This window comes from Manis pentadactyla, chromosome 16 (assembly GCF_030020395.1).
Source record: "Manis pentadactyla isolate mManPen7 chromosome 16, mManPen7.hap1, whole genome shotgun sequence".
NCBI classification, from domain to species: domain Eukaryota; kingdom Metazoa; phylum Chordata; class Mammalia; order Pholidota; family Manidae; genus Manis; species Manis pentadactyla.
In genome coordinates, this window is record NC_080034.1 from 6,330,234 (window position 1) to 6,342,827 (window position 12,594).

At 45.6% G+C, this 12,594-nt stretch overlaps 1 protein-coding gene across 5 annotated transcripts in view; it reads left to right on the forward strand.

The window, feature by feature from the left end:
• COL12A1 (collagen type XII alpha 1 chain) overlaps window positions 1–6,912 on the forward strand; it is a 107,567-nt gene extending 100,655 nt beyond the window's left edge. For 4 of the 5 annotated variants that reach the window (XM_036916189.2, XM_057494160.1, XM_036916188.2 and 1 more), the window contains 6 exons: window positions 326–361; window positions 469–535; window positions 1,591–1,779; window positions 2,657–2,725; window positions 3,671–3,841; window positions 5,988–6,912. In XM_036916189.2, the coding sequence (XP_036772084.2) occupies window positions 326–361; window positions 469–535; window positions 1,591–1,779; window positions 2,657–2,725; window positions 3,671–3,841; window positions 5,988–6,112 (657 nt within the window). In that variant the 3' untranslated portion in view covers window positions 6,113–6,912. Of the gene's footprint in view, window positions 1–325; window positions 362–468; window positions 536–1,590; window positions 1,780–2,656; window positions 2,726–3,670; window positions 3,842–4,844; window positions 5,263–5,987 lie in introns of those variants that run through there. The other variant, XM_036916191.2, reaches the window with a different exon arrangement.
• The last annotated feature ends 5,682 nt before the right edge of the window (window positions 6,913–12,594 follow it).

Consider the following 12,594-nt stretch of genomic DNA (forward strand, 5'->3'; position numbering starts at 1 on the left):
ATTCTCACATGCATTTCAGTTCCAGTCCTATGTTGTGAGTGACATCAAAAAAATGTATACATAGTATTTAACTTCTAAATTTGACCATAAAATTCACATCTTAGTACTGTTTCAGAGGATGTGCTTCTGGGAGAGAGAGAGAGAGAGAGAGAGGCAGAGAGAACAGATTCATTTTAACAGACAAGCAAAATGTGAGTGACATGGACATAAATGTGAAGTGTCATTTTGCTCATTTGTTAGAAAGTTGCTCTTTCATCATGTCCATTCACAATTCATTTTAGACCACATTTGTCAATTTCTAATACATGGAATTTCTATATTTCAGGGTCCATCTGGATTGAAAGGAGAGAAAGGCGATAGAGTATGTATTTCTTAAAAATAAACATTCATTTATTTTGTGTGTTAAACATTGAAGTCCACAACTATAGTGATAATCCGCTAATGATTCTCATTGATTTACTCAACAAGGGAGACATTGCTTCCCAGAACATGATGCGGGCCGTTGCAAGACAAGTCTGTGAACAAATGATAAGTGGTAAAGTTTATTTTCTTTATAATGTGTCAGTGGTTTTTAAATTAATTGCTGGAAAATGCAGAATTTGAGTCATAAAGTTTCTAAGATTATGTTTCTATTTCATTTTGGATGGTCTCTTATTTTTATACATTGTTAGCTTTGTATCTGGTCAGATAAAGCTGCTGATGTTTTAATGATTGTCATTAAGATAAAATAATAACCCAGCGTTAAATAATAGGCTGTCATCCTTATATCCAGTCTGATGTGAAATCATATTTTAAAAGGGCTTTTCAGTTTCCACATTAGGATTTGTAGGGATCTCCATCTGGGTATATGTAGATGCAGCCAACATTGCATCTTTTAAGTCGTGACCTTTAGGTCATTCTGTGACTTGCAGGAAGGAGGCCCACTGAGATTGCTTTGCTCCCAGGAAGTCTGGGTGAGGGCCTTTTCATTGCCTCCTGATATTTCACAGGCCCTTCTTGCTCCGTGAGGCCTGCTATGTGATGAAGCTCAGTGCGGGAAGCTGAGTGTAGCCTTGAGCCCAGGGGTTCCTTTCCCAGTGGTCCTAATCGGTGCTTCTTGAAGTGTGGTCCCGCGGAGCACCCCCATCCTGATCACCTGTGGGCCACACCCGAAAGCTGGTGGGTCGCTGTCTTTGGAGGTGAGGCCCAGGGTTCTAGCTTTCAACGTGTCCCACAGGTAATTCCAATGTATGCTAACGCGTGACTATCATTGCCTTAGGTACACACAGAAATGGTACGATTTCTCAGCTTAAAAAGGCCCTCTCTTGAGTGCCACCGCCTGGCAAACCTCAGGGCAGCATTTCAGCTACATGAAACTTCTACAGCTCTCCCTGCTGCTGGGAATGTTTGTGGCCTACTGCTCAGTTCTCTGTGGAGGCGGTTGTTTATCAAGGATCATTTTGTCCGGCGTGACTGGAGTGTTTCATGTTATTTTTAGGATCCCAATTAGAATGTTTCCTTAAGGGGGGGCGAGGAGGCGGAGAGAAGGCAGCCTCACCCTCCCCTGCCCCCCTTGCTGGGTTTCTCACTGACAAGTGTTTCTATTTGTAGGTCAGATGAACAGATTCAATCAGATGCTGAATCAGATTCCAAACGATTACCACTCCAGTCGCAGCCAGCCAGGCCCCCCGGGCCCGCCGGGCCCCCCTGGCGGCGCCGGAGCCAGAGGAGAACCGGGCCCTGGGGGGCGGCCGGGCTTCCCGGGCACACCGGGCATGCAGGGACCCCCGGGCGAACGAGGTAGGCGTTTCTGGCGGCTGCAGAGGGAGCAGGGGAGTAATTTGCTGGCGTAGGAGCTGGGTCAGGGCGAGAGGCGTGCAGGAGTCCGCGCTGGCAACCCACTGCGGTCATGCTGGGGTCGGGCAGGAGAGCCGCGGCCGAGGACCGTGCCCCGCAGGCCCCCGCAGGCGCCGCAGGCCGGAGAGGCCGCGTCTTTGCAAACAGGAGGATTCTTCCAGGGGACCTCAGTCAAGATGATGCCGTTTCCATGTTGTTACTGGGAAAGCCCGCATCGGAGCAAACGGAATCAGGCCCGAAACCTTCCTGACTGTCGCGGCTGCCGGGCGTGGGGCAGCGGCTGCCCTTACATGGCCCTGCCCCTGGGCCCACGTGCCTTCGCTTCCTTTATTCAGGGCTGGCACGGGGCTTACGTGTTTCCTTGGCTTTAACATCACAGTAGATATGTGTAATTGGAGCAAAAGAAGGAAAATAAGATTCAAAGTAACAGTTATTCTGGAGGAAACGTAGGCATTTCTATGATTCAGATGGTTTAGGTGCTGTAGGAAAAGCACGAAAGATAAGACACCTTTGAGGTGTTTTTAAGTGAGTTGTAACTGTTTATTCAAGGTTTCTGTTCTTAATTACTGTTTCTAAAAATACATATTAGACATGTTTGTTTTCTTCAAATAATTTTTCCCCGGACTTGTAGCCAGATTCGTTTCTTGGCCATGAATCTGGAATTACACAAATGTCTAGAAAGAATTTGGCTTAAAGAGTAAACTTCTGTGAAAAATTAGATTCTGCTTTCACTGAGGAAAATGAGTTCGTTGAGTCAAGTGTTATCAGTTAAGACGGAAGCTCCATGTTTTCAGATAATTTTCTTCTCCTCCCCCCTCAGGTTTGCCAGGAGAGAAAGGAGAATGGGGTGTCGGCTCTCCCGGACCCCGAGGGCTGCCTGGACCCCCAGGTAGGTTCACTGCATCACGTCAGAGGTATGAATGGTGGCAGAGCATGCAGCCCCCAGGAGATTCACGACCTCCTTGCGGTAGCTTCAGGCAGGCCTGCCATCAAGGAGTGTATTTTAAGCAAGAAGCTCAACTTGTGTAACCTCTTCATTTTTATGTTTGTGCTCAAAAAACATTTGAATGTGTTCTCTTAAGCATTTACTATAACGTTAATATATGAGGGTATGAATTTCAGTGACATAGAGGTTTGCTGGTTTTTTTATGGACTTCCTATTTGGTTTGGCCTCAGAGCCTTTATAGATGGTGTCACTTGCTGTTTATTTTAATACTGTTCAAGATATACTTCGTGGACTGAAATAATGTATCCTCACTAAAAAAGCCTGACACTCTGGAATATTTCACTCACAGATTGCTTACTGATGTTGTGGAAAGAAATAATAGCCAGTTGCCTTATGCATTTCATTTACTTGGTTGAAGATGAATTTGTTTTCTTCATTGTCAGGTCCATGAGACCCTTGTAACCGAGGTCAGAGCCCTGGGGGTTAAATCTTCTAGGTTATGTTAACCATAAATATCACTTGGTCCAGAAATAACACTGCTTCAGAGTCCGGAGGTGTGGAGCAGGCACCCCACCGGGCGGTCTGACGAAGCCAGCGGGGCCATGTCCTTCTGATAGTCTTGTTTCTGAGAGTGGAACAAATTAGAGAACCCGTGGGTATTCTCAGTTTGGCTTAACTCTTGCTAAGTCAGTTTTCTTTGCACTAATTCCTAATGAACCACTGGTAAGAAAGTTCCATACTTCGGTTCATCCCAGCGATTTCTTGAGGAAATGTTTTCTTACCATATGCTAGTGAATCTAGTCCTGAGGTAGTAGGTGCCCAGTATTGCTGACCACCTCAGGACATGCAGGTGGCAAGAGGGGAAATATCTGTTTAACCCCACCCCAGGTCCGCAAGGAGAATCCAGAGCCGGTCCACCAGGGTCCACAGGGTCAAGAGGCCCACCCGGGCCCCCTGGTCGTCCCGGAAACTTAGGTATCCGAGGCCCCCCGGGCCCTCCTGGATACTGCGACTCATCCCAGTGTGCCAGCATCCCGTACAATGGGCAAGGCTACCCAGGTATGTCGTGGCTGTGGTAGGGACCCAGACTCACCTGAATTAAAGAACCTCTGTGGAAATGAAGTTCCCTAGGACTTAAGGACATTGACTGGAGGTTTTCTTGAAGATATCAGCTCTTCTAGTTGTATGTTCTGATTATGTAGTAATATTGTTCTTTCTCAAAGCATAAATCATTATTTCATTATTAGGAGTTGAATAATTTTTTTCTTCGTATAATTCTGCATCTACTTAATCACATCATAGACCCCTCCTTATTTCTCTTGGGAATTCAAAGATTGCTGCCAATTGCCTGTTTTGTTTTTTCCAACTAAAAGTTTGGGAACAGGAACTTGTCCTTGTAGAATGCCAAGACTATATACGAAAAATTGTCTTGGGGCATCTGATATAGAGGCAAACTGTTTGACAGCCTGGGACAGGTGACAGAAAATCATTCACTGTCTCACATGATCCGTGGAATTAATAACTTATAAAATCTGGGACTTAATTTTTTTTTATAAAAGTTGGTGGTGAAATTCTAGTGTTTGACGACTATAGATGGCAGAAGCCTGATGTGGGGGGGCATGTGGGGACAGGAGAGCTATGCTGATCTGGAAATAAATGGGGCCCTTTCCATCGGCACACCCTCAAACATCTTGCAAGTTTTAAAAATGATGCTGCTGTTTGATATGTTGGCTACTGGCGAATAGTGCATGAGTAGTTGAATATCCAGATATCTATATATCTATATATTTATATGCATACTTACATGACTGAAAGTCATAGTGAATATTAAGGTAAATTCTCATGCAACCCATTCATGAAATTACAATTGAACTCTTTACAAAATGCATTTCAATTATCTGTGCCTTGTGGTACATGTGAAGAACTGGAAATATATGGATATATATATATATATATATATATATATATATACTTTAACCAACAGATACTTAGATGGATGTGTATATGTATTTTTTGCATAGTAATTCAACTTTTAAAAACTATCATCTTTGACCTGTTTCAGGTTCCGGCTAACACATTTTCTAAGTCGCCAGTGCTGCTTACAGTTTGAATACATGAAAATCCTGTTTCTGAGATGTTTGCGCACGTGCTTATTAGGAAATGAGTTTGTATGGAGATCGCCCCACAGGCATGGTTAAGAACCGGGTGGACATCATAAAGGAGGGTGGAGACTCTGTACTAACTTGACTGAGACAAAAGCAGTTGTGTTCGTTTATAAGCCTGATGCATTTCAGTAATAATGTAGAAAACTCCTATTAAATAAGCGTTCAAACATACAGCCATGAGGAGCCTCAGCTGTGCAAGCGGGGCATAATGAAACTACTAACCAGTGGAGATGATGCTGTTTTGAGCAAAACAATTAACCTGGTGACAGAGAAACATCTTACGTAAATAATAAACTAATTCTGGCTTGTAAATGATTTGTATGTGATCGTCCACTAAAATCACTTACCAGCTCCGCAGTAAGCTTCTGCCTCAAGGCCTGCTTCTTGCTCTCTGCCGAGGTAACAGCGAATGGAATCTCATCTCTTGCTTCTTAGCGACGGTCTGATTCAGGGCATGTGTATGACTGTTACGATTTTTGTACATGTACTCACCTTCGGGTTTTGTAATTGCAACTTGCAAACCAAAGTTTTACAGTCACTTTCTCCCCGTTTCGCTGTAGTCCCTGGTGTTCCGCACTCACCAGCTGTACCTCAGTGTGTGGGAGGGATGCCCCCCCCAATGGCATGTACTGTATCTTACCTGGTCACAGCAATTTCACCTCCAGAGGCCACAAAGCTTCCCCTCACCTCCTCATCTCTCTAAAGTGTGCTTTGAAACGAGGAGTTTGAAATCATGAGCAGTTATCTGAGAAAAACCCTATGTAGGCCCTACGTTTACGGCTCCACGGCCCAGGCTCTGACCGTCTCCAGGTATCTGTGCAATGATTGTATTTACTGCTGGATCTTTGAAGGTTAAGCGAAGAGGTGCCATTTCTTATTTGGTCGCCCCCAAATTCCCTCTGCAAATGGAAGTATCCGAACATCGTAACTCATCTGTTTGTAGCCATGAGCTTAGGACGGGCCGCCCCCGCCCCGGTGGTGACACCCCCGCCGCGCGCGCCCCCCCACCCGCGCGCTAACTGTGCTGTTGACTCGGACAGAGCCCTTCGTGCCGGAGCGCGAGCCCTTCGTGGTGCCGGCGGAGCCCGAGCGGACGGCGGACGAGTACGAGGACTACGGCGCCGACCAGCCGGCGGCCGGGCGCGCGCAGGGCCCCGCGCAGTGACCCGAGGCCGCCCCCCGGGAGGTGCTGGGACTGCCCTTTACAGACCGGGTAGAGCGGCGCGCGTCCCAGCCGAGCGCCCTTTCCTGACTGCAGAGAGCCTGGTCCTGCAGGAAGCCTCGCTCCCTCCCGACGCACAGTCTGTAGACTCCTTGTCCTTTGCCCTTGAAATGCTTGCAAAGCACTTTGTTCACAAAAGCTGCAAGGAGAGAAGGTGCCTTGTGCCTCTAGCACCATGGGCAGCCTCAGTGAATCGCTTAGGTTAAGCAGTAAGTTCTGGAACCCAGAAGTACTGTGTGTTTTTTCCAGTGCCCTCTTGCAAGTCAGTTACACCACGATTCAAGGAATTTCCTTCCTGAAACCAAACCAGAGGGAGAAGTCAGCCCCGTTGCAGTGATTTATCTTCCTCGCCCTCTTCTGCACACGTTGGAGCATAGGATGCTCTTGCACATCTCCTTTAACAAGCACAAACCTTAAAGCCGTGTAGCTGAAACTCTTGTATCGACTGGATACAGCTCCATATTGCCTTAAATCTCCTTGTTTTAGACACACTAACATTTATGCCAAATGGCAGATTATTCTGCAGAGATGGAATTGCATGTTTGTGCTGTATATTTAGTATGAAATTTTTTTTCCCAGAACATGTTTCTTAGTTATCAAAAGCAGTTGGAAAATGTTTGCAAGACTATGAACATAGAATTGCTGCTTTTATATTTTAACTGCAGATTGTGAATTTCACTGCCTTATATTATTTATTTCTGAAACAAAAGAGGCATTTTTCAATAAAACTACTGAAAATTTGACATGGTGTTTCTTCTTGAATGGCCTTTTGGACTGTTTAGGCTGTTGATAGAACAAACAAGTTCATATCCTTGGATACAGTTACAAATCTTGGTACTACTGTTAAATGATGCTAAATAATTTTAGATTTTTAATGATATGGTGAAGTCATAGAGAGTGGTAAGAGCCTTAAAAAGCCCAAAAGATTCCAAAGTCTTTATTAGGAACATAGAGGATGTGTGGGTGGGTGGAAAACAACTAGGTATCCTAGGAGACCTCAAACATCCTTTAACCACCCACATGATTTCATATGCATTTAATCACTTTCCTATACCATACTTTACCCAATAGCATGTTTAATTGCAAAAAGAAAAACTCCTTAATGGAAAGTTTACATTTACTGATACCTTTCTTTTGTACCTTTACAAATGCAATATCATTCTAAATAGCAAAGAAAATAATGTAAATGTTATTTCAAAAGAACCAACACAAGTTGAAGAGAGAGAGGCAGTAATAGGAAAATTTCCACAGAGCAAAATTCCTGAGTTAAATACTTCATGGAGACCAAGATCGAGAGGAATAGACAATAAATGAATGTACTGTGCTCAAGGGTTCAAGCAGACTCATAGCACTCACCTGTAATTCCCAATATGTACACTTTGAAGTTAGAAGAGACCAAGGAGATCATCCCATCTCTATGTAGGAAGTAACAGATTTTGCTGATTAGTATCCAAACAAGATTAAGAATCTAGGTCTGATGGTTCTTAACCCAGTTTTGTCGCCTGATACTGTCTTCTCCTCTCCCTCTTCTTTTGTGGGGACACATGTTCTTGGGGCAGGATCCTTCCAACCTCAGAGTTCTATGAATTTATTGTGATCATTTTCTGTTTCATTTGGCTTCTGATGAGACATCTACGAGGAGCCTGAATGCCTGGGGTGCTGGCCCGCCTGGTCCCAGGCTGCAAAGGTCCCACCTGCTCCGCCGGCCAAGCGCAGGTCTGGTCCTTCAGGCTGGCGATGTGCTGACGGACACCCTCTGGTCTGTGCTGCGAGAGGAGCTGAGGGACCAGGCAGTCGTGACCAGTGATAACTAGCTGAGGTTTTATTTTCAGATTTGCTCCTGAATTGTTTGCTGAATCTTATGTTAAAATTATTCTGAGTGATCACTGATCCTGAGTGCACATGACATACGGTAGGGAAAGGACGTCAGGTAGTCTGAGTTTGAAAACTGGTGGTAAAACCCACAAAACCAAACACATAGGTGCTGGGTTTTTACTTCTTTAAACTTTCTTTGGGGAAATACAGAACAACTTGAAATACTTCCGGGTCTTTAGATTTGAAAACATAAGAAATTCATTCTTTATAATTTGTATTTGAAGCCAGGGCTCTTATTTTTAACAAACTAGCCTGAAGTAACTGTGGGAAGGGGTTAGCTTCTAATGAGGTCTATAGTGGGAAATGTTTCAAAATTTAGAAATAACACATAGACTTGAATTTCTGAGTATTTTAAATACTTTGTACAGTGGGATTAACAATTTAGCAAGTTTAACAGGTGGCTGCACATACATTTTGTCAGATTTCTGAACATTTAATTTTGAATGTGTAAAGAATTATATTGCTTATGCAGTTGCTCAGACTTAACATTTTATTTTTAATATGAATAAGGTCAGTGTAATTGCTCCTAAATATTTACTATTTATGATATCCATTACACTGTATTTGGCACATAAGATATCCCTCATTTGGTTTTAGTCATAAAGAATAGTTGTGGTATATCCTTTATTTTCAAAGACACTCTTTTAAGTAAAAATTAATATTGATACCTAAGTCATCTTACACCTGTGGTTAGAAAATGAATTTAGATGTGACTGCCTCAGTGAACATTTATTAACTTTTTCACTCTTAGATCTAGTGCTGAAGGTTACCGGGAAAATCACGCAGATTTCCTGTCAGGAAATGACCTGTAGGCTGGATACTTGCAGATCCTGTCTCCAACACACATCTCTTCCTGGCTCCGTGTCAGTATGTCCGACTACATACCCCTCCTCGAGGTTCCACAGACACCTCAAAATGAACACATCTGATATTCCTTAGGATTAGAATCAGCTGTGATTCACAAAGTCACAAAATAACAGTGACTTAAACAGGTAGAAATGTCTTTTTCTCATGTTTACCCAGACTCTTTTTATTGGCTGCTCTGCTTTCTGTGGTTCCTGTGGGCTAGTTAAACTCATGGTTCAAGATGGCTGAGAGCTGTCATAGTTCTAGCTATTCTGTCCATGTTACCCTGAAGGAAGGAGGGAGTGAAGAACCCCTCCCCCTCCCCCTTTAAGGATACTTCCTGGAGGTCACAAACACAACTCATAACAAATTTTTATTACATACCATTAGCCAGAACTTAGTCCTTTAGCTACATCTAGATGTAAGTGTGAAATGTTCTTTTAAGTGTCCATGTGCCAAACTAAAAATCAGCTACTCTATTACTATGCCAGAGGGGAAATGAATGCTGGGGGTCAGCTGAAGGCTTTAGTCTTTGACCCAGTGGGCGAGTCTGGTGTACTTTCCCATAAGTCTGATTTTCCTCCATTGTCTCCACCAACCACCAAGTTCCTCAGGCTAGAAATATGAGAGTCACTGAGCCTCATCTTCCCCTTCTCACATCTGATCAAGTCTGGCTAATTGAGCACCTACATAGATCTTAGGTCACCCTGTTGTCACTCCCCCAATCCTTAGCCTCTTCAGTGAGTGATCCCAGCACCTCCTGACTTGACCCCAAAGACCGCTGAGACTCCCTGTGCCTCCCAGAGTTGGTGGGGGGGGGTGCCCTCCTCCCTCCTCGGCACTGTTTCCAGACCGACAATCCTTCCCTCTGGGAAAAGCCTTTATCGTTCGAGTCTCATACGTAATCTCCGTCACTGCCATCTATTTACCGTATGCTCATTGCACCCCCATTCGGTCTAGGCTTTCATTCGGGGCCATCAGTGCCTTTATCCACCACAGCATCCACCATCTTCTGGGGGTCTTACCCACCCAGGTTGGATGACCAAGCCCATGTCACCCATCAGTTGACCTTCCTATCCCGCAAGAGCTTCTCTTTCACTCAGTTTCAGTTGTTCAGTCTCCCAGGCTCTTCTCCTGGACTTATGCCAAACTCCCACTACTCTGAAATCACTGATTCAGACACTCCACCCTTCCTGGCTTTTCAGCCCCCCCCAGCCCCTGCCCCTGCAGCCGCCTCCACTTCCATCATGACACTCAGCGCAGACGGCCCTTCTTGTTCTTCTCAGCCGGCGGCTCCTCCTCATCTTCACTTCCTTCCTCGCCCGGCTCAGACTCCATGTCTTGGTCACATACCCAGTTTATTGAACAGCCTGAAGTCCGAGGAGTACAGAACTAGTTTTATTTTTCCTTAGCCACTACCTTTAGCTATGTTCTGTTGGATATTCTTTTCTCTCCCTTAGCATGCCTCAGGCAGATCCCATTACTTTTAGGTCATTTCGGCGTGAATACTGTAGCCCAGTCCAGGGCGACTTCATGCACTTGAAAACTTTCGTGTCCAGGCCCATTTAATACTCATTTTCCTTACTATGTTAAAGTTAAAACTTAGAGTAGGGACTTGGACAGCAGAGATGGTATGTCAGCTATTTCCTCCAGCACGTGCCACAGAATCCTCTCTGTAGGCCGACACCCACCCTGTGGCAGGTGCCCAGGTGCTGCTCCGCATGGTGGGTCGCTGTGTGTGTGTGTTTATAGTGGGGCTCATGGGGCCACGCCCTCTGCTCAGTGATCCCCAAAATGACCCCTTCCAGCTCCCACTCGGCTTTCATCCCCGTGGGTATGTCACAGCTACTTACTGCTCAGGTCTCCTCCCCTGACCTGAAGTCCTTCTGGGAGGGATTCCGGGAAGATGGCTCAAGTCTGGCCTACTTTCTAAGTCCCATTTACCATGAGAGACTCCTGCACCCTGGTCAAGCCAAACGAAAGGAGGTCTGCCCCCTCAAGTGTCCCCTCAAGTGTCCCCTCAAGTGCGCCTCTCTTTGCCTGACCGCCTCCCATTCACTGTTCTCCATTCAAGTGCGTAGGCACGTGAGCAAGGCCAGCAAGCCGGCTGTGCAACAGATTTCACCTGTGGAAAAACGTACCCTTTGAGCGCCACGGACGGTTTTCTTAAAGCTTCTTTCATGTGGCTCGCTGGGTGATGGTTTGAAGCACTCTTGCTATAACGTATAAGGTATAAGGGAAAAGCCACAACTCTCTGTCCTACACCCATGATCACCTGCTTCGGTGGAGTCTTCTCGATTCTTCTGCAATTGCCGGCTGCTTGGGGGCGATGGAGTGAGAGTCTGGCTGGCAGGGCCAGTTCCACCAGTTCTTGGAAGTTCCGAGGAAGTGTGCTTCATGGCTCTCTTTATTTATCTATCTGTCTATCTATCTATCTATCTATCTATCTATCTATCTATCTATCTATCTATCTATCTATCTATCTATCTACCTATCTATCATCTATATTTATCTATCTATATATTAAGGTATTATTGATATACACTCTTATGAAGGTTTCACATGAAAAAACACTGTGGTTACTACATTTACCCATATTATCAAGTCCCCACCCGTACCCCATTCATGGCTCTCTTTAGAATGGGGGTGGCACTTACGGTTATTCTCATCCTTATGGCCATTTGTCCACTTCTAGTCAAAAGGAAAAGCACCTTTAATATCCTATTGTCCAAACGAGCCAAAGCCCCTTGCTCCTGCCTCCCTCTGTCACCGTGTGAAACATTAAACTGACTCCCAATTCTCCCAGCTGCTTAGAACCCCCATGACTGTACCTGGGACACTGGAGCACAGTTGGAAAAAGATCACACTTTGGGGTGATTGTTGTGTCTACACATCCATTATGACTGATCCCAAGCTCCCTGTGAACACCGCTCAGGAATTTGACCAGCCATATTCTCAACCCCAGGGGTTCTCACCCCTGAACCCCAGCCCTGCCCCTTGACCTGACGACGGGCTTTCTTGCTTCTCCTCACAGACACAATACGGAGCCAAACCGGCCCTTCTTCCCCCACCACGGCTACCAAACCACCCGCTCCTGGACGCAGCTTTTCTCCCGTCTCAGCTCAGGAGCTTCTCTGCTCCGGGAACTCTGGGTCCTTCTTCATTCCTTCCACAGTCACTGGATTGAGTGCCTGCTCGGTGTGAGGTGCTCCTAGGAGTGGTGCTGGGGCTCTCTGGGGGGGCACAGGGAGACACAGACCCAGTCCCCCTCCTGGGCTCACATGATTAGAGTGAGAAACAAGGAACAAGCAGGCAAAGCATGTGTGGTCAGAGGGCGATGAGGTGCCCTGTGTCGGGCAGACTGGTGAGGAAATGTCTGTTTGAGCAGAGACCTCAGTGAAGGGCGGCTGAGGACACGAGGCTCGAATCTGGCTGATAATTTCATCACCTGGATTCTTTCATAAGCGTATGCATTGCCAGCCGCATCCCTAAGGTGGACTTTGCCCACAGACAGGAATCACCTGGGGACTTAAAAACCGTCCTCTGAATCCTACTCTCCCAAATCCTGGTTAATTAGACTAGGGTGAGGTCTGCTGACAAGGATTTTTAAAAGCTTCTTAGGTAATTACGTACAGCTAAGGAGCCAAACGACTTTCTAGAGATTCTGATTCAGCACGTTGGAGATGGACGCCGGAGAATATGCC